We start from the raw sequence: 27,821 nt of genomic DNA, 5'->3' as shown, positions 1-27,821 counted from the left end.
CTTTTTGACTTTATCGTTAAGCATTTTTTTCTTATATAAAAACAAGACTCTATGGGAAGAAGACAAACATCATTACATGACAAATCCTGAAACATGTTTGGTCAAATTTTGTTAGCAAAACTTAGGATCTTTTTAGACATACTAACACATTTTTTAAATTTAATTTTTGATTATATATTATAGTCAAATTTGTGTTCCAACTTAAAACTAAAATTGCAAGTTTGAAAAATAAGTTTTGATCACTTTTTTTAGTGAAAAAAAGTACTCCTAGTCGTTGGTTCCTTATAATATTATTTTTTATCGTGATAATGCTTATTCGTTCAGATAAAAAAAATTACTAAGACAATAAATACCTTCCACCTTAAAACTACATATTGTTTAAAGTTAGATACATATCCAAACATAATTTTTATTTTTATTTACTTTTTCTTAACTTAATTTTTAATTTTCTCTTTTTCAAATATCCTTAAATTCATATCCAAACGTTTCATGCTAATCATAGGAGTAATAAATAAAAAAGTAAAGGAGTCAAATATTGCGAAACTATTTCTTTTTTTCTCTTTCAACCCCCCTAAAATCTTTCCAAATTTACATAACAAACCAATCCCACAGCTTCCTACTCTCTACTCTTTTAACCCCTAACTTTTCCCAAATATAACTTTCACCCCTCCACTACTCCAAACTACAAAATCACCCTACAACTCTCCTCTATCTTCATTTCACTCCCTACTTCTTTTCCATTGACCCAAAATTCACCATTTGAGAATTGTTCCCATGCATCGCAGCAACTGGCTTATGACAATGTTCACCTTCATAAGTCACAATCAGCATCGTTGGATCATCCATCGCACGCTCCACGTGTTTCCTTGCTGGACATCCACGTAAGCTGCTACACTTGTAATAACCCCTGATCAAACAAAAAAAACACGTAAATAATCGTTCATCCAATTGATTAAACTAAATTAACGGATGTGATTGATGGTGCATTGTAATTACCTTGGGTATGCTGAACCCTTGATCGGCTTTTGCCCGTATTTCCTCCACGAAAACTCATCTGCCGGTATATCAGCAATCCTTGAACTTATCGCCGCGATTCTTATCACTTTCTTATCGCGAGATTTCCTATTTTAAAAAAATCAAATCGTCAAATTAATCGTATTTCATAAGATATGAATAAGACTACGTACATGCATCTTACTAGTAAAATTATTGATTTTTCCTACATTACCCTCTCGAGACCTTACTCGAGAAACGTGAATGTGATGAAGTCAACAAAGACGGAGAAAAAATGTTATCAAACGCGATACAAGGAGCGTGGATATCACGCGCTATTTTAGTCAAAAACGAAAAAAGTACCTCTTTTTGCAGTGACACTTGCCGGAGCCGGTGGATTTGCTGCCGGAGATATCATCAGATTGTTCATGCTCACGGCAACGTTTTCCGGTGATCGGAAGATTCCCAGCCTGTGCCGGAAGCAACAACATAGAAGAAGAAACCTGCTTACCATTCGATACAGTTGCTTCGCCGGTAATCGACGACATAAACGACGAGGAGTTCGTCTGCGTCGGAGTCGCCATTAAAACCTCCTTAGATTTCACAGCAAAAGCAGTAAAAGCACTAGAATTCCCGATCGGACGTTCAACACTCGGCTTCGTAAAGTCAAGCGTCAACGCCGTCTGCAGCTGCACCGCCGGTGTCTCCTTCGCCGGAGCAAAGCTCAACGACGGAGCAAGAGACAACGAAGTAAACGAATCAGGATAAACCGGAACCTGAACCGGAACCGGAGCCTGAACCGGTCCACGCCGGAACCGAGCATGACCGGTCCGGTCCAAAATAGAAATCACCTTCTTAAACTTAGAAACCGTAAAATCAGCAATTTCACGGCAATCAACCTGAACCGGTTCATGAGAAACCAACCGGATTAAATGCTCCATAGATTTTAAACCGGCAGAAGCTGCTTCTTGTACAGCAAAATTTTCAGTCATTTTTGAAACTACAGCCATTTTTTTTTTTCTCATGAAGGAGATGAACTAGAAGATTGAGATATTTAAAGGAGAAAAATGATGACCGGTAACCGGTTAATCAAGTAGGTCAAATTTTCTCTTTTGATCAAACGGCTCTGATTCATTTGATAATTTCTATGTAATTTACAAATAGACAATAGTAACCCTCTCTTTCTTTGCTGGTAATAAGAAAAAGACAAATAGAGGATTGAGTTTGTTTTGATTTATGGGTTGTTTACATTAATTGAAATTATACAAATATCATATCACTTTTTTTTGACAACTCATTTTCACATTGAAAGATATTTTTGTATAATTATCTGGTATTAGATTTTCAGTTATTCAATTATATTGTAACGGTCCAATCTGCTAGTGATATTGTTTGTTTTGGGCCTAGGCATGCACGATTTTAAAATGTGTCACTAGTTAGTAAGATCTAATTACTTATATACCTAACATGTCTTATGTGTTTGCCGATATGGGACTATTAATCTTAAGCTAGTGTCACATACACCCTCTCTGTGGACTCACTCAGCATTGAGGTTTGCCCCGTCTTACCATAATTTACCTAAACTCAATTGAACTCTAGCCGATATCGAAAAGGCTGACACGTGAGTGAATCTTATACCATTTGTAATGGCCCAACCTGCTAATGATATTGTCTGCTTTGTGCCTAGGTCCGCACAACTTTAAAACGCGTCACTAGTTGATACGATTTGCTTACGTATATACCCAACATCTCTTATGTGTTTGTCGATGTGGGACTTTCTAATCTTAAGCAGGGGTGTCACATATATATAGCTAAAATTAAGCTTTTTTAAAAAATGGATATTATAATTTGATTGGTTTTTGGTGATTTACTTTTAAAATGTCATGTACGATTCACGTTATTTTTAGGATCTTTAGTTTGTTTGTTATAAGATGATAATAAGTTTTAATATATCGCATAAAGTATGTATTAAGAGTATTATATGATTGATGTGTATAATATTTACTCAAAAACTTGTGTATACATATTATAAGGAGTGTCTAGGGACACATGACCGGATTGGTTCGGATTTTTCAAATGTCAAATCAAATTATTTGTGTAAAATTTTTAAATTTATAAACCAAACCAAATTAATAAAATTCGATTTTTTTTGGGTTTTTCAACCTCGGGTTGGTTCGGGTTTTTCAAATACCAAACCAAATCATCGTGTCGAATTTTTAAATTTATAAATCAAACTAAAATAATAAACTTCGGAATTTTTTTTCAGATTTTTGGATTTTTTCGGTAAAGTTTGCATACAAACATATAATTAACTTGTGCTCCAAAATATTTCTTTAGTCCAACCAAAATATAATTATCTAAGGTGTTTCTTTAAAAAATAACACAAAATATGAGATAGTACTGATGACACAAAAATATTCAATAAAAAATAATAATGAAATAATCATATAAAATAAATATTGCAAAGTCATAATGAAAATGATCATAATTTAAAAGTGTTAAATCATGCTAAAATTATAAGTTTAATAAGTATTAGTTACATTACTAAATATTTAAGGAAAATTAAAATTAGATTATGTATTTTAATTGTCTAAACCAATGTAAAACTAAAGAACAAATATTCAATATTACTGTCATTCTTAGTGTTGAATTGATTTTCTTTTTGCATTAGTATTAATTTGATTTTGATTTAAATTTTATTATAATTATCAACATCTATGAACTATAATCTTTATTGGACCATTCCGAATTCTAAGTTTTAAACTTTAAATAATGTATTAAAAGATAAAAACTATGAAATAGTATAAGAAATATTTTAAAATTATATCAAAGTAAATAATTTTATGTATAAAATAAAATTTTAAAATTACATATATAATGTCGGGTTGGTTTTTTTTTAGTTAAAACCAAACCAACCCAAATATAGTTGGGTTTTTTTTTCCAATACCAAACCAAGTCAAACCAAACCACTAGTCAGGTTTTTTTCCAGTTTGACTCGATTTGCGGTTTGATTCGATTTTCGATTCAGTTTGTCAATGGTTTGATTCGTCTATTTATTTTGTAAAAAAGTATACCACGCTAAATTATTTGTAATTCAATATTGTATAATTAAATTAAACCTTTTGATATCGTTGAAATCAATTAGATTTCTCTTCAATTTTGGTATGATTCAATTATTTTTTGATGATTTGGAAACATCACGTAAGGTTGCAAGTAGAAGTAATAATATGATACTATAGTATACGAGCAAGTATTTGGCAAAAAAGTTCTCTAGTCATTTTTATTATTTAAAAGACGATGAATCAAAGAACGTAAAGAATGAAAAAAAATAAAAATCCATATATTTATATCATTGTTATAATATATTGAGCAAACACTAGAGAAATATAAATCATACGAGTGAAAAAGATATTGATTAATCAAAAACTTGGGAACATGTGCTACAAAATTGAGTATCCAACAAGAAAAATTAAATCATAGTACAAGAGAAAAAAAAATACTTAATACATTGTAGTTTTTTTCTATTAAAGATTGATGTTACAATTAATTTAATTTTTATAGGATGTAATAAGTTTAAGAAATTAGACTTTGGGTGTTATTTACCTATTAGCTTGTAGTCGTTTCTATCACTCTAAAGCAAAAAAAGAATTAAAAAATTGATATCATATGATATTTTTGAATTTATTTTATAAAAATTATAACCTACTCTAATCATTTGGTATGATTATGTATTTATATAAAAGCCTACGATTCTATAAAGCATTTTATCAAGAATTTTATCATAAATGGACCACATTAGATATTGATATTTTTAGGAGTTATTTGATCATCTATTAAATTACTAAAATTTGATTAAACTTGAAAGTTATATTATGCAATATAAGAGTAATGCTAGATTAACAAACAGAAGATATTTGTTATGTATAATTGGTGCGGGGGGGGGGGGGGGGGTATGTAAGGATATTACATTAAATTATAATGTCCATTTTATTTTTTTGGCAATTTTTATTTATTTTAACAACTAATATAAAATTGGAGTTAGAATGTTCTTCTTCTTTTTTTTTGGTATTTTTGTTTATGAGTGAAAAATGCAAAGTTAAAGATCCATTATACCTAATTAATCAAGTACATTTTTTAAAAGTTAAAGTTCAAGGTTCATTTTCCTCTAATAATTAATTAGATTCGTTTTTTAAATTAAAGATAGTCCAAGTACATTCCCCTGAATAAAATGATTTTTAATTTGCCATCCAAAAAGTAAAACATATTACATTAGATTATAAGTATATGTCCATTTTTATTTATCTTTTAACAATTTTTGTTCACATACCAACGTGATTATTTTAAAAGACAAATCTCTAAATTTCAAAAATAATTTCAGACCTCTTTTTGATCAAAATATAACCGTTGGAACTATTTTCACATTTCGAAACTTATCTCATACTTTATTATTTTGCGATGATCAATGTTGAGACATTGATATCTATATTTCACAAATAAAAGGATGGGACTCTTAATGATATCACTATGTCGCATTCATAGTTACGATTTTTTTTTATCTTCGCTCGATAATTGATATTCATTTTGAGATTTGACTTATTTAGATTTGTGTCTGAAATTTCCACTCTATAAAATAAAACATTCATAATTAATTAGTACGATTAGATTATTGTCTTGTCATATATTAATTGAACAAAATAAGCAATTTTAAGTTTAAACATTTCTTGTATCTTCATCATACCATTTACTATAGTGTGCCACCAAATAATAGAAGCATTTTATATTCCAAGAAGTAGAATTAAGTACCAAATAAATTTAAAACAATATCTTTCCAATAAAAAAAATTGGTTGGACCAAGTTGGATGCAACAAGGCTATAAAGTCTCTAATATTTTATAATCTTAGAGTTAAATTTGTTGAACCATATATAATATTGATGCAAAATCAATCTAATAATTTTAAAATATACATGGATAAAAAGATTATTGCAAATAAAGCATATATATCCAACATGTTGCAAAAAAATCACAAAAAATCTTCAAGAGATAAAATAAGGGTTGCTGGGATCCAATAATCAATTAAAAATTATAATTACTTGTTTTTTTTGCTTTTTACCCACTTGGAAATGATTCCTAGGATCATTGACTAAACAAGATCATAATATTAAAATGTAAGCCACCACTTGTATGTATTATATATTATAATAGGTAACAAAGGTAGTACTAATATTTTAGGTATCAAATGAGAGATCAACAAGTGCCATGGTCGGATTCATATGATAAAATTAGCTCATAAAAATTTTAAAAATAACTTTTACAATCGTTCATCAAATAATCATCAATAAATATTTATTTTTATATAAATACACACACAAAATAGTGTATATAATTTGTGTATATTTAACTAACGAATTTATTTATTGTTTGAACACTTAGCAAAATATATATGTGACTTTCCAAAAATATTATTCATACGAGCCATTCAAGTTTAGCCTGATTAACGACACACTTATTTGTTAAATCATTCTATTTTGATTTGTCCAATTCAGTCATTCTATAAGTTGGGCTGATATATCATTCATATGATATTTGTAACTGTGATTAAAATAAAATTTGATAAAAACTCGACAGTTAGCCCATGACACATTATTTAACCGGTTTGATCCAATTTATTTGGTCCACATTATAATTCATTTATTAACTCAGTCCATTTTGATACAACTTAAATTCAACTTAACTTTCTCATTTAACCCTCTAGTCGGATGAACAGGATGCTCAACTCTTATTTAAAGATCTTATACTTCAAGTCTTGAAAATGAAAAAAATATCATAATAAAATTATTTTTCTTTTTAATTAATTTTATACCATGTAAATCTAAATTAATCGAAACCCCAAAATTAACCGAATGAAAAACTTAAAAAAGGTATCAAAGAAGAGAATAAAATCTTTAAACGATTTGACTTATTTGTACTTTTCTTCTAATTAAGAAACAATACACGAAGCTACATTTGACATTGTTATCATTATTATTATTATTATTATTATTATTATTATTATTCAAAGGACAAATATACTTCTGAACTATCGTAAATGATATGCAGATACTCTTCGTCATACTTTTGAAATATTGCTGTTTTTGCCGTTTAAAAACTAGAGCATATATATCATTCACTCTAACAGAAGACGTGGTGCAATTTTATGTCCGTTAGTATAAATGGTATATATATGATCTAGTTTTTGTACGACAGAGACACCAATAGCTCAAAAATATGACGAAGAATATCTACGTACTATTTATGATAATTCAAGAATATATTTGTCATTTTTCCCAGAATTAAATAATGCCATACTTACTAAAGCTGACTCTTTGTGGAAAACCATATGGAAACGTATTTGCTTTGTGCCTATTCGTTGACTACCTTTTTTTTTAACCGGCTATGGCCGGTAACTGATTAATCTAACATCCTGACCGTCCATTACCTGAAGTGAGATTGGACGGCTGAGATTCACTAATAAGAGTTGACCTTGACCTTCTAGAAAACATCAACCATGTTGCAATACTAAGATTATACAAGAGTAATTATTTTTAGTTATAATAATGATATTCGAGTCAATTTATATTTACTTTGATTCGATTTTTGTTATTAGCTTCTAATAATATACATTTGCCTATTAATATTTAGGCATGAAAAAATCAATGTTGTTAGTTTTTAGGTTTTACTTTATAGTTTTAGTAGATTATTGTGATAAACAAGATTCTTTTATAAAAACTTAATTTGTTAATATCTTCTAATATATAAGAGTAATTATTTTTAGTTAACGATGATATTCGAGTCAGTTTATATTTACTTTGATCCGATCTTTGCTATTATCTTGTAATGATATATATTTGCCTATTAAAATTTAAGCATAAAAAAATCAATGTTCTTAATTTTTAATTAAGTTTCACTAGATTATTTGGAACGAACAAGATTTTTTTATAAAAACTAAATTAATCAAAGGTTCTTTGTTAATATCTTCTAATATATACTTGTACAACTAAGATTATGTAGGAGTAATCTTTGTTTTCACTTGAAAATATGAAGAAAAATAAATAAAGATAACAAATATACATATGCATGATTTTTTTTAAAAAGCTTATAACAATAATAACATATTTAGTGAGATTTGAGAAGGTGATATAACAATACACGATCTTATTCCTACTTTATAAAGGTATAAAGATGATTTCGATAAAAAAAAATTATTTAAATAAAATTCATCAGATGAAATATATAAAATAAATATAGTAGCGAAGAAATTAGGTTGAAAATGTAGTTTACGTGGAAAAAAACATAAAATAGTCAAGGAACATATTTGACATGACCAACTTTGAAGAAACTAAGGTTAGAAGTTAGAAAATTGCAATTAGACTGAGTCTACTATCATGACTTTGGTCAATAAATATTTATTAAAACAACAAATGACAAATGATATTGGATGGAAAACGACCTTTTCCTACGCGTATAATATATGTTTTTTTTTGTTTTTGTCGATCAATATTCGATACTCACTTTGTAGTTCGATTAATCTGAAATCACCCATGTAAGGCTAATTAAAATGAGAGAAGTATTTTAACCAACATGGGTTGTGGTGCAGTGGTGAGACTGTTTCATCCTTAATCAGAGATCTTGGGTTTGAGCCCTGAGAATGAAAAAAATCTTGTTGGGAGCGTCACTCCTGAATGGGTCTTGCAGTGCGCTATCCGAATTTAGTCGAGGATCTAATGTGGGCTCTGGACAACGAATGAAAAACCAACAAAAATAAATAAATGAGAGAAGCATTTCCTATCATCTTTTTTTCCATTTGTAAGGCTAAAATATGACATATCTAGTTGAGAACGAAGAAATCATATTCATCACACGATAAATCGATAACTCTTACTGATTTTATTTATTTATTTCAAGTCATTGGTCACCTTAAAAAGAAAAAGTCTTTGGTCATTTTAAATAAAATAAAAACAAAAGTTTAGTAAATGTGTTTTTCCACTTCATGTTTTGTTCAACATGAATAGAGTATGACTTATCTAAAGGCAAAGGATTTACAACCTCATTCTTCTTGATAATATAATCAGACTGACGTTAACTATTTTATCGGATATCTATTATCTCTAACTAATATATAAGTACGGAATAACTTAGCGTACACCAAATACCTATTATTTAGTAAACATCGATCATGTTTGAGACAATTTATACGCACTTTAATTATTTTAAATAATTTTTATTATCTTCCACCGACATAAATACCATATAATTGCTCACTTAAACTTTGACAAATGAGTCTAAATAATTTTCATGTGAAAATATGAAATATTTTGATATGAACTTTGAAGTGACTAAGGTTAGAACATAGATATTTATTATGACTGGACCATATATCTTTTTTGTCAAACAACAATAGAAAATGAAATATGCTGAAAAACTATATATCTTTTTCTACGCGTATACGTGTGGAATTTTTTCGTTTTTCACTCGATATCGGGTACTCTCTAGAGCAGGATTAATCTAAAGTCACGCCGCATAAAGAGAATTAAAAGAGGAAAAGCATTGTCCTACAAAAAAAAAAATCATTCCTGAAACTAGAAACTTCTGATTAAGAGTGGAGGAATCTTATCCATCCCACGATAACCATTACTGATAAGATTCGTCCTCGATAACAAGAAGTTCTAGTCCGAGAAGGATAATATCAACCACTTAACGTCCCTCCGATGTATCGATTATGGTTATCTCATACCCCTTTTTCGTATGATTTTGCTTACTATAACTTTTTTCAAGTCTTTGTCATCTAGAAAAAAATCTTTGGTCATTCTCAATGGAGTAAGGAAAGCTGGTAATTGGTATATAACATATGTTTATTTTTCCATTTCATGTTTTGTGCAACAATAGTGATGTTTGAACACAGCTTGCTTGATTATTTTATCGGATACCTATAATATCTCTCCTAATAGAAGTACGATACAACGCTACCTACCAAGGTCTATAGGAAATATATATACAAATCATTTCGAGATAATAACTAGAACCACCCCTTTTCTGGATCCACCTCACATTAATAACCTGACCTCAACTAGCTTAGGTAGGTTTAGACAAGTTTCTTTTGAAGTAAATTCACGACCAAGATTTAGACAGATGAAAAGAAATACTCTAGGATTTCAAGACAAAAAAGAGTTATACAACATTTTCAATGTTTACATGTAAACAAGAAGTACATGTTCAAGGTACTATCAAATTGATTGTAAACAAAATCCATGGTGATTGTAACTTGTAGTTTCCTCTTCACAACTTGTGAAGGAAGAAAATTATAAATATTGAACTCTATGGAACCAACTTGTAATCTTTTTATTTACGATGACTATCGATATCGGACATTATCTTGGGCAATTTGCTCTTCTTCTGTTGATATTTGGCTAATGAATACCACACACCACCAGCTGTGTTGATCACTAAACCAGTGACATTCAAAGCATGTACTTCTACTCCTCCCAACAGGACAAATCCAAGTGTCTGTGAATGAAAAGGGGAAATTTTGAAGTGAAATGTAGGACTCCGACAAATCGTGGTAGTTGAAGAAATAAAAGAAAGATTTAAGATGTACACATACCGTAGATCCAACTCCTTTGAGGACTCCGACGATTGTGGTAGTTAAAGCTGAGTTAACAATGGTGCACAAGAACATCGTATAGTTCAAGATGATGCCCATCACCAATGAAAGAATAAGAATTGCAAGAAATGATATTGAACTACTCTGTTCATGGGGGAAAAAGGCGAGTTTAGAACCACAAAATTTCAATAAGCATTCAGAAAGGATAAAGATAGACTTCAACTAGTACATTAGCCAAGGGAAGATTCAATTTTTTCCATTCGAAATTGTGATCTGAAATTCTAATGAAACGAATAATTTCTTTTCCAGATTTTGCAGATGAAAGGAAGAGTCGACACATAAATTAAAACAGTCACACACACAAGTGAAAATGCCCAGGTGAAGCATATCTCACTAGTGTAAATAAACTTCTGCACAAACTCAGCTCAATTCAATCTCTAACGAAAAATGATCATCCAGCGCAGATCCATGGAGTATTCATTTATTTGAATAAACTTTATAGATGATAAAGAAGGAGGAAAAACTAGTACCCTTTTCTATTTGATTACTAGGACTCCTATCCATAGTATGTTTCAGCGTTCTCTTTCTTGTTGTTTCCTTTCCTCCACCTTCTTGTTTGAAACGCCTGTGCGGCTACTACATTTTTTTTATCTACTTCTTTTGATTTATTTTTTCTTTTCATTATCTAAACAATGACTCTTTCTCTTCTTCTTGTAGTATGAGAGTTCCTTCTTCTATTATGCTCCTCTCTTCTTAACTTAAAGACTCTTCAGCGAACCTCTAAACTTTAAGTATTAGGATACACAAGTATAGAGGATTCATATAGCAGATCTCAACTAAGAAAAGTATAGTTAATTCATTTCAGAAAAGAAAGTATATGTTGAATGATTAATTTATATATCCTAATTCCTACAAGTTGGCAATTATTCAATTTTCTAATTTTGTAACAGGGGTGTCTGAATCAATGCACACACCTTACCTAATCTACCGTGTACCCACTACCTCGTACATGCACATATGCTGAGCAACTGCCCACCAAAGCTTTTAGACATAATGTAAGAAACTATCTAGTCTTTTTTTTCCTCCGTTGGGATCTGAAATACTTGTCTCATACTTCATTTTAGCTTTCATTGATCATTCTAATTTATTGATACATGCTTCTGTATTATCTCCCTTTACGTTTGCCTTTTCTCTTTAACTTAGTTTGACAACAAAAGGCAATGATAACTCAAAAATTGTCCAGCACTACTCAAGCGGTAACTACCAACTAATTTGCTTCTTAGTATCAATAAAGGACGATGTTGACTATACTGAATATAGCAAAGAAACTAACCTTTGCAAATAAAAGAGATAAAGAATTTGGAAATTCTCCTGTGGCTATGATGAGGAATAGCAGAAATGGCAAAGATAAGAAACTGTTGTAAAACATGATCTCAATCGACGAAAGCCCATCCTCTGCTCCTGACTTCTCAACCAACACAAGGTACATGGTCTGCAAATGAAACAAGGGTATGTAACTAAGATGGAATTATAATTTAATCTCAATAAGTGAAGAGATACATGCAACAAAAAGCACTAAATGATAAAAACAAGGCAAGACCTGGAAGAAAACAGAAATAAAGGCCAAACTGTATCCAAAAAGATCAAAGGAAAAATCTCCAAGAGCTGCGATAAGAACTCCGGCAGCAATAAGTAATACGGAAAGTGTTACCTGAAATAAGACAGAAAATTCCATTAGTAGATTTACCTACCAACTTTAGTCATTCTTTTTATCATTGACACACTATAGGTGGTGCCACTTAGTACATGGTTGGGCAAAACCCCAATGGATGATAAAATGGTAGGCAATAGTAGATGAACATAGCTTTCTCATTAATCAACGATATATCAATTTGGCATCTGTAGGGAAGAATATATATTAGTAAACAAAAGATCAAGTCTAGTGCCTTATTATTGAGTCAAATTCTACTTGAGTCTTCAAGCCAAACCCACCTATACTTTACAAATGTCGGAATGAATGCCTCCTTCTCCAACTTTTCCTATGTCAGCTACTATTTTGTCAGAGACTAACTATCCTGTATCTTAAAGGGGTAGAAGAAGTTCACTGGCCAACCAGTTTGGTGGTGAACACACTAAATTGTTTACCTCGTGAATACATTACACTCAAGGTTAATGATAGTGGCTTAAGCATTGAGTAAGGATCAAATGATGACCATTACGTTAGTTAAGGGGGTACCATCTTTTCCCAAATAAATACTTCTCCAAACTAATCTTCTGACTGCATTTTGCTATTTGCATTAGCTTTATTTTAACTGTTTGCGCTGATAGAATAGTCAATGGTAGGTTGAAAGTAAATACAACCGTTGGACTAGCCCACTAGCAAGAAACTCTACACAGCTTGAAATCCATCCCTTTGGTTACAGGCCTGACTTTTAAGTCAGTTATCTTACATATAGAGTAATACAGGCAATATCATCTACATAGTAAACTAAGGAAAAATGTTACCTCTGTGGTTTTCACTTCTCCAAAATTCATAAAGCCACAAATCGACTTACTATTAGTATAAAGCTTCCACTTGGTTTCCTCACATGGAGGAATGAAACCAAGACGTAAACAAAAGAAGTTGAGAAAGCTAAAATGCAGAACCAGATTACTGGTGTTTACAAATATGTATACACATTTGGATTCTCTTATTTATAGTGACTAGTGCATGAACATCTGTGTAGAAGTCACGGAAAGCAAAAACAAAAGTAACTACGTAAGTAGAGACAGTCTATCAATTTAAGTATACTGCCACTGCTAGGCATATAATAGCTAATTGTATAAGAAAATCAGAGCTCTATGTTTCCACACTCCCAGATCCCAATTTTTATCAAATTCCAAATAAAGTACAGTAAAGTTACAGTATACACAGAGATGAAAAGATATAAAACACCATCAAGAAATTCGCAGATCTATCGAGGCAACAAGCAACACTGAGAGCACTTAAAAATGAAGTTACTCTACCGAACTAGTATGAAACCAGGTAGATATCTTAATCACCAACCTGAGTTGTAGGTCTACCCTTTCCGGTAAAGAATCCAGCTACTAGTACAGCAAGTGGCGTAAGCCTTTTGATGGCAATATACATAGGAATATTTACTCCTTTCAAGCTTGCTAAAGCAAATCCCACATTTGCATTGTAGAACAATGAAACTGGGAAAAGTCTTTTTGCAGTCTCTGCATTTAATTCTTTGGCTTTTGTGTATCCCATGACTCTACCAAGGTGTATGAGCAAAGCTGTTGCTATTTGCTAATAACAGTGTATAGTCCAGCCAAAAAGGAAAAAAGGTAAGAACAAAAGAAACACAAGTCAACAGTTCACAAGATGATAGAAATCCAATATGTTTTCTGTCTATTCAGCATACTGACAAGTCATGTTATTGTACCTGGACTGTGAGAAGAGTCATTGAGTGGGCATATTGCATGATCACTGCCTTGTTGATGAAAACCATAGCCATAGATGCAATGCCATACGAGAATGCAGCGATTAAACTGTCATTTAATACATGTGTTCTGTTAGTCAATAAGTTCCTAGAAACCATATACAGTGATGTAACTTTAAACAGGCAGGAGATGGTTGGTTTTCTCTTCTGTACAAGACACTCCACTTCCAACCAAGATGTAGCAGGTTAATTTGTTCAAGTCACGAAAGCGGGAAAATAGGAAAAAACCATTGTCAGCCTATGGGTTGCAGTAAGGTTTATCATATAAAAGATGATTAACTCCAAACAGCATGATCATAATATACTTCTATGTTCTCACACTTGACGGATCATTTTCGTTCTAATTGCGAAAAGTAGAATGGGACTACTCTTAATTCCCTGATCAATTGGTCTTCCTAATATATATTGCTTTGTTAAAGGATGCAAGGACATGTCTACCTCCGGATATATACTCCTTTTTCACTAGGCTATTATTTAATAAAGCTCTACGAGCCTATCATGCATTCTTGTTGGGGGTGAAAAATAAAGGACTCCCTCAAAAACCCCAAGCTTTGGGCAGAGTGGTATAGTGGAGAAGAAATGTGTCACTCAGCGAACTGAAACAGATGATGTTCCATTCTTTTTGCTTAATTCTTCCAGAAATTTAAACAGATTTCAGGAACATTCACTTCATTCTTTAGTCATTAACAGAAGTGCTGCTTAATCAGCCATTTCAAATTTTCTTTCAGCAAGTTACCACAAGATTCAGTGGATGCAATTTATGAGGAAACTACCAAACAAGGTGAAAATGTAAAAAGCAAACAACAGAGCGAAAACACAACAAGGAGAAGTCATAATTTACTTGCATGCAACAACAACAACAACATACCCAGTGTAATCCCACTTGTGGGATTTGGGGAGGGTGGTGTGTATGCGGACCTTACCCCTACTTTGGGAGGTTGTTTCTGATAGACCCTCGGCTCAAGGATAAGCACATCAAGGCAGATCGAAAGAGAAATAATGGAACTGAAGAAATCATGAAAAGCATGACAAAACATTCTGAAAAAAAGAACACTAACTACAACTTAATAGTGCAATAATCGAAGTACAAGAGACACTAACAGAAATTGAAGGACAAGAAACTACAAGAGAAATACTACGACTACTAGTATAAGGATGAATAATCTCCATAAGAAATTTACTTGCATGCAAGTAACTAGAATAATTCAGTTTATTAATTGAAAGAAAACGAACCTCAAATAAGGACTTGAATCCATAATCTCCATTTGTCCAACGAAACAAAAAGGAAAGAATCCTTCAGTAACAGAAAATCTTTGAACCTTAAAGACAGCTTATCACTTCATTGACAGTCCTTTATATACACAAAAAAATCTGCAATTGAATCAAGAAATTAGAAAAGAAGAACACCCAGATTGATATAAAAGCCAAAAAAAGTATCACATGCACTCCAAATCTGCTAACCAAATCAATCTCTGCTTGAGATTGCTCAGTTGAGCTCAAATACAGCTTTCAATTAACTCAAAAAACAATTGTTTTGCACCAATTTATCGAAATCTCTATAACTTAAGCACGAAATTAGAAAATGAAAAACACCCATATAAGGAAAACCCGAAAGCACAATCCCCACTTCAGATACAAGCTTTCAATTAACTCAAAAACAAATCTTTTGAACTAAAATTACTGAAATCTCTATAATCAAAGCACGAAAATGGAAAAATGAAGAACACCCAGATAAAGAAAAACCCAAAAGCACAATACCCACTTCAGATACAAGCTTTCAATAAACTCAAAAACAAATCTTTCACACTAAAATTACTGAAATCTCTATAATCAAAGCACAGAATTGGAAAACGTAAAACACCCAGATAAAGAAAAACTCTAAAACACAATACCCACTTCAGATACAAGCTTTCAATAAACTCAAAAACAAATCTTTCACACTAAAATTACTGAAATCTCTATAATCAAAGCACAAAATTGAAAAACGAAAAACACCCACTTCAGATACAGCTTTCAATTAACTCAAAAACAGATCTTTTGCACGAAAATGGAAAAATGAAAAACACCCATATAAAGAAAAACCCAAAAGCACAATACCCACTTCCCAAAATAGCAAAAGTTACCTCCTTTATCTATAAGTATATATAAAAATTCTCGTGATTACATGATTTTTCTGAGTATATAGGAATTGAAAAATGGTTTTTTTTTTTTTTGGATCAAGGGATGTGTAGTGTAGAGAGTGATACAGTGTGATAAAAACTTGGAATTTGGTGTAAAAAAAAGGGATCTTTTTGTTACTATATTAATATATTTTGTTTGTTGATGATGACCGTAGGCCATTTTTATCGGCTGCTAACAAAGAAAAAGAAATTTGCCGGAACTTTCGTTTTAGGTAGTTGACTCTTAGCGTGCTGTTATTTTGTATTTTATTTTTCATATTTACTTGCAAAATTTACCCGGGAGATAATCAATTGTAATGTGTATTTATTGGTTTCGAGATTAGGATAAACACAGATTGTAACTTTATATGTCTTTTAAAGGGCATGTTTTCGGTAAGTCGGAGGTGTGTTATGTCCTGCAAAATCACCTCCCTCAGTTCTTATCTTTTACACATTCTCTTTCACTTATCTGATCTATCTCAATCTTGTTTTTACTTAGTTTATATTTCACGAAGACTACTCTTAGGGCCCGTTTGGCCATAGATTTCCCAAATAATATTTGGGGAAAAATTTGGCAAATAGTGTTTGTCCATACAATTTGTCATTATTTGGCAAATATTTTTGGCAAATATCCCAAATTCCCAAATACTAGTTTTTTCTAGTATTTGGGCCAAATCTCATTATTTGGGATCTTTTGAAAATTGAAATTTTACACCAAACTTTTATCTTTTACAAAAACACCCTCTATAGTAGTTGTTTGCGTTGTATTACATTTTTTTTTACGTGAACACCAAAGTAGTGATGAAATATTCAGTGAATCTGAAAGTGATGATTTGGTTGTTGATGAAAATGATGAACAATCGGCTCAAGGTAACAAAGTCATGTGCTTTGTCTACTTCACGATGTATGAAATGGTGGTTGTTGCACTCACTCCAAACTACCACATTGCTCTAGTGGCATGGAAACTACTTGTTATTTGTTGCAACGAATATCCAATTGACTTGTAATACAAACTTATGGTTAGTTTTGATAGTTTTTAAAACTTATGGGTATAAATCATATTTTTCTAAAAAGTGAAATATATTTCATAAATACTATGGCCAAACACATGGTGAAATTTCACCCAAATTTTCACCCAAATAATATTTGTCAAGAATATTTGGAAATCTATGGCCAAACGCTAGCTTACTTTATCATGAATAGATTTGTTCTTAATCATGTCTCTTGATATGCACACATATCCATTTGAGCATCAACATCATTGTTGCTTTCGTCTTCTGAACTTGTATGTTCTTGATTGGCCAACACACAATTGCATACAACAATGCAGGTCTAATCATTGATTTTTGTAGAACTTCATTAAGCCTCTGTAACAGTCTTATCACACAGGCCCCTAAATATGAGCATTTACTTCATACATCTCGCTCCATTACACTGTTCGACATTCTCGTCAATCTGAATCTAAGATACTTGAAAACGCTTCTCTTGAGTATAGCATGTGAATCAATCTTCACTTCCACCTTTGTCTCTTATGTTATGCCACTGAACTTGCACCCTAAGTACTCGATCTTAGTTATACTAAACTTAAAACCTTTAGACTTTGAAGTTAGTCTCAAAGGTTCCAATTTCTCGTTAACTATGTGTATCTCGCCAATCAATATTACATTATCTATGAAAATAACATACATCACAACACCTTTCCTAAGTATGTCACGTCAATTCATCTATCATCAAGGCATGTGTTAAAATGAGCGTAGGACTAAACCTACAATCCCATCAAGACCGAACCTATTATTCTTACTAGGAGCTTAACGTCATCGTGTATGTATTCAATTACCTAATAAAAAAAATTCTTATACATCCAACCAAACGACTCCGAAAATTAACTTTAAAAACCCAACTCAAACAAACGGTAAAATTTTCTGCCTGCAACAATTTAGATAAGAAATATTCAGAGTTCAAACTTTTCAGCTAAAATGGCAGTGTCCCCTGTAGCTGGTCTCAACTCCAAGCTTTCACTTCCTTCAGGTTCCTCAAATCTCCCCTATTTCAATTGATTGGGCTGCTATTTAGGTTAATTCTTCATTTCTATCTTGTGTATTTTGGGTTTTAATCTTTTGATTATTTCTTCAGGGAAGCAGCAACACTCCAAATTCACTGGCCAATCAGTGGTAAAGTTCCTTAATTTCTCTTAATTAAGCTAAAGAAACTCCTCATATGTGTAACAATTGCTTGTAATTTTTTTGTTTTTTTGGATATAGAGAGCAATACCTATACGCATATTAACTGTGGGGAAGAATAGGTCACATGGAGTGCAGTTAATAGTTGATGAGTATATGAAGAAGCTCAGGAATTATTGTAGTGTTGATGATGTTCGAATAAAGTCTAATCCCAAAAATGCACGGTATGTTGAAATATTGTCGATTTTTTCGAGTAGATTTGGTATATTTTTATTGGAAATTGGTGAAAATTTGTGAGTTTTAGTCTTTGTGTTGAACACTAGATGTAATGGTAATGGTAATTTCACTTAGGGATTGAGATGTTGAAGTGATTGACAGAGGTGATAGGTATCGTTGGAATTAATAGTGGGTTGGATACTATGTTTATCAAAAAATGGACCTTCCAACAGAACAACTACGCCTCAATACCAAATAAGTTGGGGTTGGCTATGTGAATCCTCATTGACCATTTTCTTCGTTTAATTTCATCTGACTTTTTTTTTTTTTTTGCGAAGTTGGTATGTTTCAATTGGGAATTGGTGATAATTTGTGAGTTATGGTCTGTGTTGAACACTAGATGTAGTGGTCCATTTCACTTAGACATTAAGATGTTGAAGTGATTAGACATTCCAACGGAACAACTACGCCTCAGTCCTAAACAAGTTAGGGTCGGGTATATGAATGTTCTTCATTTAAATTCATACTAGAAATGCTAGGTATGTTGAAATTTTGTCCTTTTCTTTAATCTTTGCAAAGTTGTTATATTTCAATCGGAAATTGGTGATGATAAGTGAATTCTGGTCTTTGTATTGAATACTAGATGTAGTGGTCCATTACACTTGGACATTAAGTTATTGAAGTGATTGGACCTTCCAACAAAACAACAACTACTCCGCTATCCCAAACAAGTTGGGATTGGCCGTATGAATCCTCATTGACCATGTTCTTCATTTAAATTCATCCCCAAAATGTTCGGTGTGTTGAAATTCTGTTTTCTTATTCTTGTTTTTGGCAAAGTTGGTATATTTCAATTGGAAATTGGTGATAATTTGTGGGTTCTGATCTTTGGATTGAACGCACCTATTTAGTGGTCCTTCTCACTTAGACTTTAAGAACTTGATGTGATTGCACTCTCCAAAAAGAAAATAAAAAATTAGGTGGTTGTTTGATGATTTCATATCATTAAATAGAGTTGTTTACTTTACAGATATCCCAATGTCCCTACTGGAATCCGTGACAATGCGTTTTACCTATCATGGATGGGATATAAGTCCCGGAAGTGTTAATTTAAAGCTTGTTATTTTCATTTGAAACAGTGATGTAGTGGCTCAAATTGAACATGAGGACATTGCTGTTATGGGCCTCATCAGGCCTGATGAATGGGTAAGCGTTCAGAAGTATTTAGAAAATAAAAATTACCCTATCACCGTCCTAATCTGTTTAAAACCAGGTTGTAATGTTGGATGAGCGTGGTCATGATGTGGGATCCGAGCAGGTGGCTTCTTTAATCGGAGACGCTGGAAACAAGGTGAGTTATGCTTCATCATGGCAGAGTCTTTTGTTCCTGGTATCATCTATCATGGTTCAGCGGTAAGTATCCCGGCGAGAAATGAAAGTTCTTTCCTGAAATGAGCTTACAGATTTTAAAGTCATCACTGGGAAGGGGATTCTACGCGAAAAAAATAAACACTAGAATTTTTGAATGACTCTTCTCCTCTATCTTGTAGGGAGCATCAAGCTTACTCTTTTGCATTGGTGGACCTTATGGACATGGTAGACAATTGCGAGAGAGAGCTAACGTATCAGTTAAATTGTCATCCTTAGTCTTGAATCATGAGGTTGCCTTAGTTGTACTGATAGAACAACTTTACAGGTCAGAGACTGGAACAAACTATTATTCTTTTGAAGTGCTGGTGCTGCTAACCCCTCCCCCAGTCCCTCATTTATGCTGGTAAATATTTCAGTGTTGAGAAGATGGTTTGAGAATATAGTTTCACAACCTGATGTATTCATGCGTCCTGCGTCCTAGTTGCTCTGTGCTCATTAGTCTTTCGAACTAAAAGGCAAACATATATCCTCTGTCCCTCTCCGTATTAGACACTGTCTGAGATAGTATTATTTTAGTCAAGCAAAAGCTTCCTGGAAACGAGATTCAGTGACATGTGTTGTACAACTTTGGCGGATACTGTGCTAAAATGACTAGCCACCTAATCCTCCTTTACCTTCTCTATAGGTTCCTTTCATCCATTTATGTACATAGTGTCTTTTGCATTAATCTTTTTCACCGAAATCTGATTGTTTATCTATCATGTCCATGCATGAATTTCCAGAAATTTAATCGATACGTTGTTCTGAATATTTTGACAGAGGGTGGACCATTCTTAAAGGACAGAAATACCATCACTAGACATTGATGTCTTAACCATGATAAACCAATACAGGTACAGGTAATACTTCTGCCTAAATATTTGAAACTTCTATTCTATTTTCCATCTTGGTGCTTTGTAATTTACGTTTAATGGATTGGGTTTCAACATATGTGCTGTACTGGCCTTGAGTAGTGAGTATGGAGAGTAATGGTGTAATTACGTATTTATAAAAAAACGAGCTTTATTACCCATTGTGCTTCAGTATTTCAAGTGAACTACTTAGCAAACAATCATATGCATGATAGCATCACACCCTTGTGTAGGTTACCTGATCTGCTGATCATATGGAGAAACCTGTCAAAGTCTCCTAACACGGTTGGCTCGTTGAGATTAGATTATTGCCTTTATTAATATATATTCATTTTGATAGTTTTCCTGATCAAACTAGAAGTTAACATCCATCAAATGGAGTCGATAATTCATTGACTAATTTTTTCAGGATTTCTATTTCTTGGAATTGGAAGAAGGAATTGAAATGACTTCCAAATTTCATTCAACCACCATCAGAGCAACTAAACTCAGGTTTGGACTGCCTTTTGAGGATGACCTTGGCCCCCATTATAGATATTCGACGTGCCTATAGAGAAGAAGGTGGTTGAGAAGTGAGCAGAACCTCATTCGTAGATCCTAAAAGTCTGTCAAGGTCTTGACACGTCGAATACTTGATGTTTTGCTTGGTTTACTACACGGTTTGTGAAACCAGATAGTACTTCTATCGCGATGGTGTGTGTCATGTCACACCTCTTGATGTGCCTGTCCAGATCTAACGTTGCGATGTTGACAAGCCTGGCCTAGACATTTTAGCCACCACAATGATCTAATTCATTATGCCATCTTCACTATTTCTAATGAATGAAGTAAAGGTTTTGTGTATTTATATCCTTTTTGAGTCTTTGGATACCAAGTTAGACAACTATTGTTTCTTGTGATAAGATATTATTCATTTGAAACATTTGCCAAACCAATACACAAAAGACACTTTTGTAGACCAAACTATCTTTTTGATCTTGTTAGAAATTAAAATGGAATATAGTAATTTTCACTTGATATATCTTACATTGTATATGTAATTTTGTATCTCCTATTGCCATTTATCATATGGTAATTTTTGCAAATCTCACCAAACCTTTTGTTTCTTATTCTTAAATCTTAAGGGATGACCAAGTGATAGCTAAAATAAATCTTGGCTCTCCTCAATAAGTCGTAAAACCTCAGACCTGTTCCAATTGAAGTTGATGTGTATAATGAAAAAATAAATCTTAGCTCTCCTCAATAAGTCGTAAAACCTCGGACCTGTTCCAATTGAAGTTGACGTGTATAATCAAAAAATAAATCTTGGCTCTCCTCAATAAGTCGTAAAACCTCATACCTGTTTCAATTGAAGTTGAGGTGTATAATCAAAGAAGGTGACATATGTTAATCTAATAGATGCTAGTGAACATACACCAAACGAGTCTTAACAGAAACACTTTATCATGTGTTTAAGTGCTCATAATAACTCAAGAATCCATGTTCAAACTGGCCACAAAGTCATCTGGCTGGTTAGTATGTCAACTCAACTCATTATCCTACCCCCCCCCTCAATTCTAGCTTCCTAGTCTAAGTTTTAGAGGAAAAGTAAAAACACAAGGGATACTTCTAAGAAATAGATAACTAGATTGGTCAGCTAAAAAGAAGAAAAGACTTCATCTTCCTAAAGATCTCTAGATCAATTCCTTTGTCAAGAGTCTGCAGCAACAGCAGCTATAGCTTCTGGCAAGGGGAGGATTTTCACAGGCGAAATGTGGGATTTGAGCGGAATTTGGGAAGGACTAAGTAACTTCTTCTCCTTTGGAACAGATTCCGTGATTCCAAGAACTTTGCGCACTTCATTTGCTAGCTCTATGATGTAGTCGTCTTCGTGACTAATGTCATGTAAAGCCTTCTCCATTTTGAATATGTATTCCTGGTTATTTCCACAGGGACCAGAGGCAGTAGCAATTTGCCTGAAAATGGATATGAAAAGTTAAGATATGTTGAAAATGTTCAATCTCAAAGCAAAAGATAAGATAATAGAACAATGATCCTCACCTAGCCATCTCTTCCAGTGGAGCAGGACCAAGATAATACTTATTATTTACTTTGTCAGGAGTGGACGTAAACCTGAAAATAGATTTTTGAATCAATTCAACGATCATTGAACAAAATATTTACCGTTTTGATGTTCTTTGATTAGCGTGTTACTTGGGCTGTGGGTCTTTTGGAAACAACCCCTCTACCTCTACGAGGTAGGGGTAAGGTTTGCTTACACTCTACCCTTCCCAGACCCTACCGTCAGCAAGAAATGCAAATAGAATAGCAACCATAGAACTTACACTATCACTCCAGTTAAGGCAGGATGTAAGGAGTCTTCTTCCTGAAATAGAAAGAAGGAAACATTTTCCAAGTTAGCCAAGTGAGCAATTCTATGTTAAGTACACAATCTATGTCATTCCCCTTTTGTAGCAGAGCTTTACTAAACTTCAAAGGTTATCGACTTACCGTGAAGAAGTCCACCAAGGTCTTGCTATCATACTCACACTCTCTTCTTTCTAAATACTGTACAGCAAAAAAATAAACTTTCAGGATCAATTCCAAACAACGTTTCAAACTCTGATGAGTAAATGTGATATTGATCAAAGGATATGTAACAAAACTGTAATGCCAAGTCCCCAGAGGCGACAAGTCTGATTCATAAACATTTACTGTGAAAACATTATTGAGGAGTCAAAGAAGAACCAATGTACCTCCATTGCCTCCTTCTCTTTTTCAGGTCCTCCTCTCACACAATAAGCAGCACCCCACTAAAAGAAAATGCACAGATAAGTTAAATTATGTCGTGGAAACAGCTATGAATCAATAAAAATATTTACTTTTAGAAAGTACACAATATCAGGTCAACTAAAAGATAACTATAGTCGCTTGCAAATAAATGCTACAACTAATTTCCTAATTACCTAAAACAAGTTAAATTAAGCAGTGCATACAAGTTAAATTCTTGTTCTTATTATTATGAAAATCAGCTTCACCATGGAGAAAGAGTTAACACTAGGAGATAATGGTCAAAAACACACTTGAAGTATCACGTTTTTGCGAGTTTCTTACTTTAACTATCATGGTATTTGTGTTTCCTTCCTAAACTATCACAAACTATTTATCAAAACACGTATTGACTAGTATTTGATGGTGCGTGCCTGTGTGGTGTAAAATTTCTTTTTTGTTTTCAAAATAGTTCCAAATGGCACTCCACGCGGATAATTAAAAGAATTAATTAGAAAACAAAATTAAGAAATAATGATAAAACACACATCTCAATTATCACTTTTTTGCGAGTTTCCTACCTGAACTAGGAGTTGTTTGCATTTCCTACCCAAACTATTTATGAAAACACAACTCGAAATTAATGAGTTAATTACCATGCAGACGAAATTTTATAGGCAAATTAAGTTGTCACGCGCCTTTTAGAGATTGAATTCAAACACTTGGTCTAGTCACCCTCGAGGTGTGTTTTGATAAATAGTTAGTAATAGTTCAGGTAGGAAACGCAAGCACCTGATAGTTCAAATATGAAACTCGCAAAAAGTGTCAATATTGAAGAAGGTAATAGATGCTAATATCTACTTACACAAATGGCTCCTTTGCTTTCATCCAGAGTGCAGGTTCTTGCAGGTTTTTCAGGTGTACCTCTGTGATCAATGCAAGCTGATGATTGATGTATTCAACATTCAACAACAATCACAAAAAAGTTAGTATTTTATACTTTAGACAAATAAAACTCAACAATTTTGAAGCATCAATAAGAACATACCGAGATCAAACACACGCCTATAATCCTTAATGTATCCAATCAATTTCTCATCATACTCAAATCCAGGGTTCCATACCAATGACCCATAGCCAAAAATCCAAAACACCATGTTTCTGAATCTTCCTCTAGTTAATATCTGCACTATTAACCATAAAATCAATTAAAAATATACTTTTCCTCCAATTCGGCAAAAGAAACATACATGAATTTCTGAAAATGGTGAAGAATTAGAGATTGGACATGAGTTATAATAGAAGGCTAGTAGGTATGTTATCAAAGACGCGCTTTAAGAGCGCTTAAGCCCTGAAGTGAGGCTCAACGTGTTGAGCGCTTCACCTCGCTTTATGTGCCCTTTAGTGTTGTCATCAAGGTTCTAAGGCAAACATTTCCTTGCCAATGAGCCTCTTATGAAGAATTTGAAGCTAAATAATTGATATTTCACTTTATCATAATTTTTTTCAATTTCTTTGGTCATATATTTGTCATTCATGTTTATAATTATTAGTCTTAGACTAAACATATATATATATATATATATTTTCCCTTTGCGCCTTTTTTCGTTAAAGCCCACGCTTTATTTGCGCTTAAAGCCCCCACAGACCTAAGAGCTTTTTTGTGCTTTTCGCCTTTGATAACACTGGACTCACTCGTGATTGTCTAGCTTTTCATCGCATACATGTAGTAGTAGTATTACTCTTGTATTTCTTGTTCTTCGATTTCTGTTAGTATTTATTGTTTCTTCTACTTCGATTATCTTACTATTTAGTTGTCTAAATGTTCATTTTCATTCTTTCCCTATTATTTGTCATGGCCGTTCCTTTTCCGTACTGCTTTGATATGCTTCTCCTTGAGTCGAGGACCTCTCAGAGATAGTCTCTCTACCTCCCAAGGTAAGGGTAAGGTCTGCATCCACTCTACCCTCCCTAGACCTCTACTTGTGAGATTACACCACATACGTTATTGTGGTTATTGTTGGTTAAAAATTAGAAATTAGAACAAAATACAGCATAAAAAGCTATGGTTAGAGGTATTCATTAGTCCCGGGATTATTTATCCTACCATTTGTGCTAAAATGACGAGATTAGCATATCTTGATCCATGCTATAACTTTATCTATCCTATCCTAAGGTGTGCTATCACAATCAATTATCATATCCCACGTTATCTCATCCAACTTGAAATTATTTTATCCCGTCTCCTAAGTGGAAATAAATTAGTCCACAAATTATATAATTCTAGAATAATTTAGTCCGCGTACTAAATGAACCCTTTAAGTCATGTTTTTCTTGTTGTCACATATTGCAAAGCACAACAGAAAAAAAGGTCAAATCAGTTTATTTCTGGCAATAAGAGGGTTAACAACAACAGAACAGTACAAGTGTTGCAGCTCAATGTACAACATAATGAAGCATGGGATCCATAAAATTGCTAAAAAATGATGAACATCCAGAAAAGAAAAAACTCTAAAAATACCACAAAAAAAATGAGAAAAAATGGAAATCGATTAAAATACTTACCAATACAATATTGTTAGGTTCACAAATCAATGAAAATGCAATGCCTTTTACAGAAATTGCCCCTTTTGCTCCACAAATTCTTCAGAGAAAAATGAAATTTGATGAGGGTTTTGAAATAGGCAAATTGAATATGGAATTAAGGAGAGAGAAAGAGAGAGCAATGTGGGTAATTTTTCTCTCTCTGTATCTCTCTCTCTTTGTGTGTGTGGTTTATGAAGAAGAGAATAAAACTATTTATAGACACCAATTTATTTATATCACCGGGTCGTGTGCGAGTTTTCTAATTGAACTATCTCTAATTATTTATTGAAACATACGTCAACTATTAATTTATCGTCCTCTAGATAGGAAAAATGGAGTAATAAATGGTTGAGATTTGTTTTGATAAATAGTTATTGATAGTTCTGAAAAGTCGTACACCTGATAATTCAGGAAATTCAATAAATTGAAATATTTCAGATATGTTTTTTTATCATTAATGATTTAAATTACGATCTATTTTGATTGAACATTTGAATATATTAGAGCTCTGGTTAATTCAAATTTATGTTGCGTAAGATTTTTTTCATAAATATAACTCGAAACTTCTGATTGATTAATGTAATTAGAAGGATAATTCTACTAATCCCATCACATCAACCCTTGTGGTATGAGAATATATTTTCAATGTGTTTTCCAAAATATAAAATAAGAGAAAATCCCAATTGACTTTTGAAATATTCTTCTTGATTTTTTTATAAAATCGAATAAATTAAAGAGTACATGAATCATGATGGTGCTATTGCACCATTGGAGAAAAAAAATGCACTCCTACAAGATATTTTGCTTTCATTTCCTTAAGAAATGCAACTAAAAAGGAATGATTAGTATACTTTATTCATGTAAAAAGACAGTAAAAGAATAATATTTTATATCATTTTGTAATAATGTGTTATTTGAGTCGAGGATCTTTCTGAAATAGTCTGTTTACCTCAACAACAAGAGTAAAGTTGGTGTATACATTACTCTTTCCAAACTTCACTTGTGAAAATACACTGCATACCGTTCATATGTCATCAAAATCCAATTTTCACCTAACTACACTTAATCCAAGGTCATGCCAAAGAAACCAATTTCACCTAATTAATTTCATCAAAATATCAAAGTCATGCCTAGCATGTGGAAATAATATTTTAATTTTCCTATGTACTTCTCATTATATATTATTTTAAATTTAATTTTTCAATTTTCGACTCTTTGACATTTGATTTAGTCAACAAATTTGTACATATGTTGATGGCATTTTGCATGATATTGAAAGAACATTACAAATAAACCTTACCTTTTTGAGTCCACAAACGGTAATTTCAATTTCATAAAATTGTTTTTTTTTTAAAGTTCATTGAACCTAGACGATTTCTTGAATTAACTCATTTTCCTCGTTTTGGGACCATAAATTAATATGGGTGATATGGGGTAGTTAAATTTTATGGAAAAAAAATCTTGAACTCAAATTTTAAATATCTTATTGATAAATAAGTATATGATACATAAACGTGTTATTTAACTTGGCTTC

The 27,821-nt window shown here is 32.5% G+C and overlaps 4 protein-coding genes across 5 annotated transcripts; 1 reads left to right on the top strand and 3 right to left on the bottom strand.

Moving 5' to 3' along the window:
- Positions 1-698: 698 nt before the first annotated feature.
- LOC125819874 (probable WRKY transcription factor 17) lies at positions 699-2,003 on the bottom strand. The gene is made up of 3 exons (XM_049499275.1): positions 1,357-2,003; positions 997-1,122; positions 699-907 (listed from the first exon to the last, which is right to left on the bottom strand). The coding sequence occupies exons 1-3, from the start codon at positions 2,001-2,003 to the stop codon at positions 727-729; spliced, it is 954 nt and encodes a 317-aa protein (XP_049355232.1). The 3' UTR covers positions 699-726.
- Positions 2,004-10,150: 8,147 nt separating this feature from the next.
- On the bottom strand, positions 10,151-15,482 carry LOC125820146 (UDP-galactose/UDP-glucose transporter 7). 2 transcript variants are annotated; one of them, XM_049499570.1, is made up of 7 exons: positions 15,350-15,482; positions 14,060-14,204; positions 13,678-13,923; positions 12,232-12,342; positions 11,965-12,123; positions 10,632-10,775; positions 10,151-10,534 (listed from the first exon to the last, which is right to left on the bottom strand). In XM_049499570.1, the coding sequence occupies exons 1-7, from the start codon at positions 15,379-15,381 to the stop codon at positions 10,370-10,372; spliced, it is 1,002 nt and encodes a 333-aa protein (XP_049355527.1). In that variant the 5' UTR covers positions 15,382-15,482; the 3' UTR covers positions 10,151-10,369. The 2 variants fall into 2 exon arrangements, with proteins under 2 accessions (XP_049355527.1, XP_049355528.1); XM_049499571.1 differs by having other exon boundaries at positions 14,060-14,165.
- Positions 15,483-18,198: 2,716 nt separating this feature from the next.
- On the top strand, positions 18,199-20,919 carry LOC125819987 (putative RNA methyltransferase At5g10620). The gene is made up of 7 exons (XM_049499399.1): positions 18,199-18,303; positions 18,409-18,446; positions 18,537-18,679; positions 19,811-19,877; positions 19,945-20,022; positions 20,222-20,367; positions 20,862-20,919. The coding sequence occupies exons 1-7, from the start codon at positions 18,252-18,254 to the stop codon at positions 20,899-20,901; spliced, it is 564 nt and encodes a 187-aa protein (XP_049355356.1). The 5' UTR covers positions 18,199-18,251; the 3' UTR covers positions 20,902-20,919.
- Positions 20,920-22,406: 1,487 nt separating this feature from the next.
- On the bottom strand, positions 22,407-26,470 carry LOC125819944 (gamma-glutamylcyclotransferase 2-1-like). The gene is made up of 8 exons (XM_049499348.1): positions 26,267-26,470; positions 24,750-24,885; positions 24,567-24,643; positions 23,689-23,745; positions 23,444-23,500; positions 23,278-23,318; positions 22,994-23,065; positions 22,407-22,908 (listed from the first exon to the last, which is right to left on the bottom strand). Exons 2-8 carry the CDS (start codon positions 24,856-24,858, stop codon positions 22,644-22,646), a joined length of 678 nt encoding a protein of 225 aa, XP_049355305.1. The 5' UTR covers positions 24,859-24,885; positions 26,267-26,470; the 3' UTR covers positions 22,407-22,643.
- Between the last annotated feature and the right edge of the window lie 1,351 nt (positions 26,471-27,821).

This window comes from Solanum verrucosum, unplaced genomic scaffold (genome assembly GCF_900185275.1).
Source record: "Solanum verrucosum unplaced genomic scaffold, falcon-dt-bn FXZP01000229.1, whole genome shotgun sequence".
NCBI classification, from domain to species: domain Eukaryota; kingdom Viridiplantae; phylum Streptophyta; class Magnoliopsida; order Solanales; family Solanaceae; genus Solanum; species Solanum verrucosum.
The sequence above is the reverse complement of the archived record's forward strand: the minus strand, read 5'-3'. Positions and strand labels throughout refer to the sequence as shown.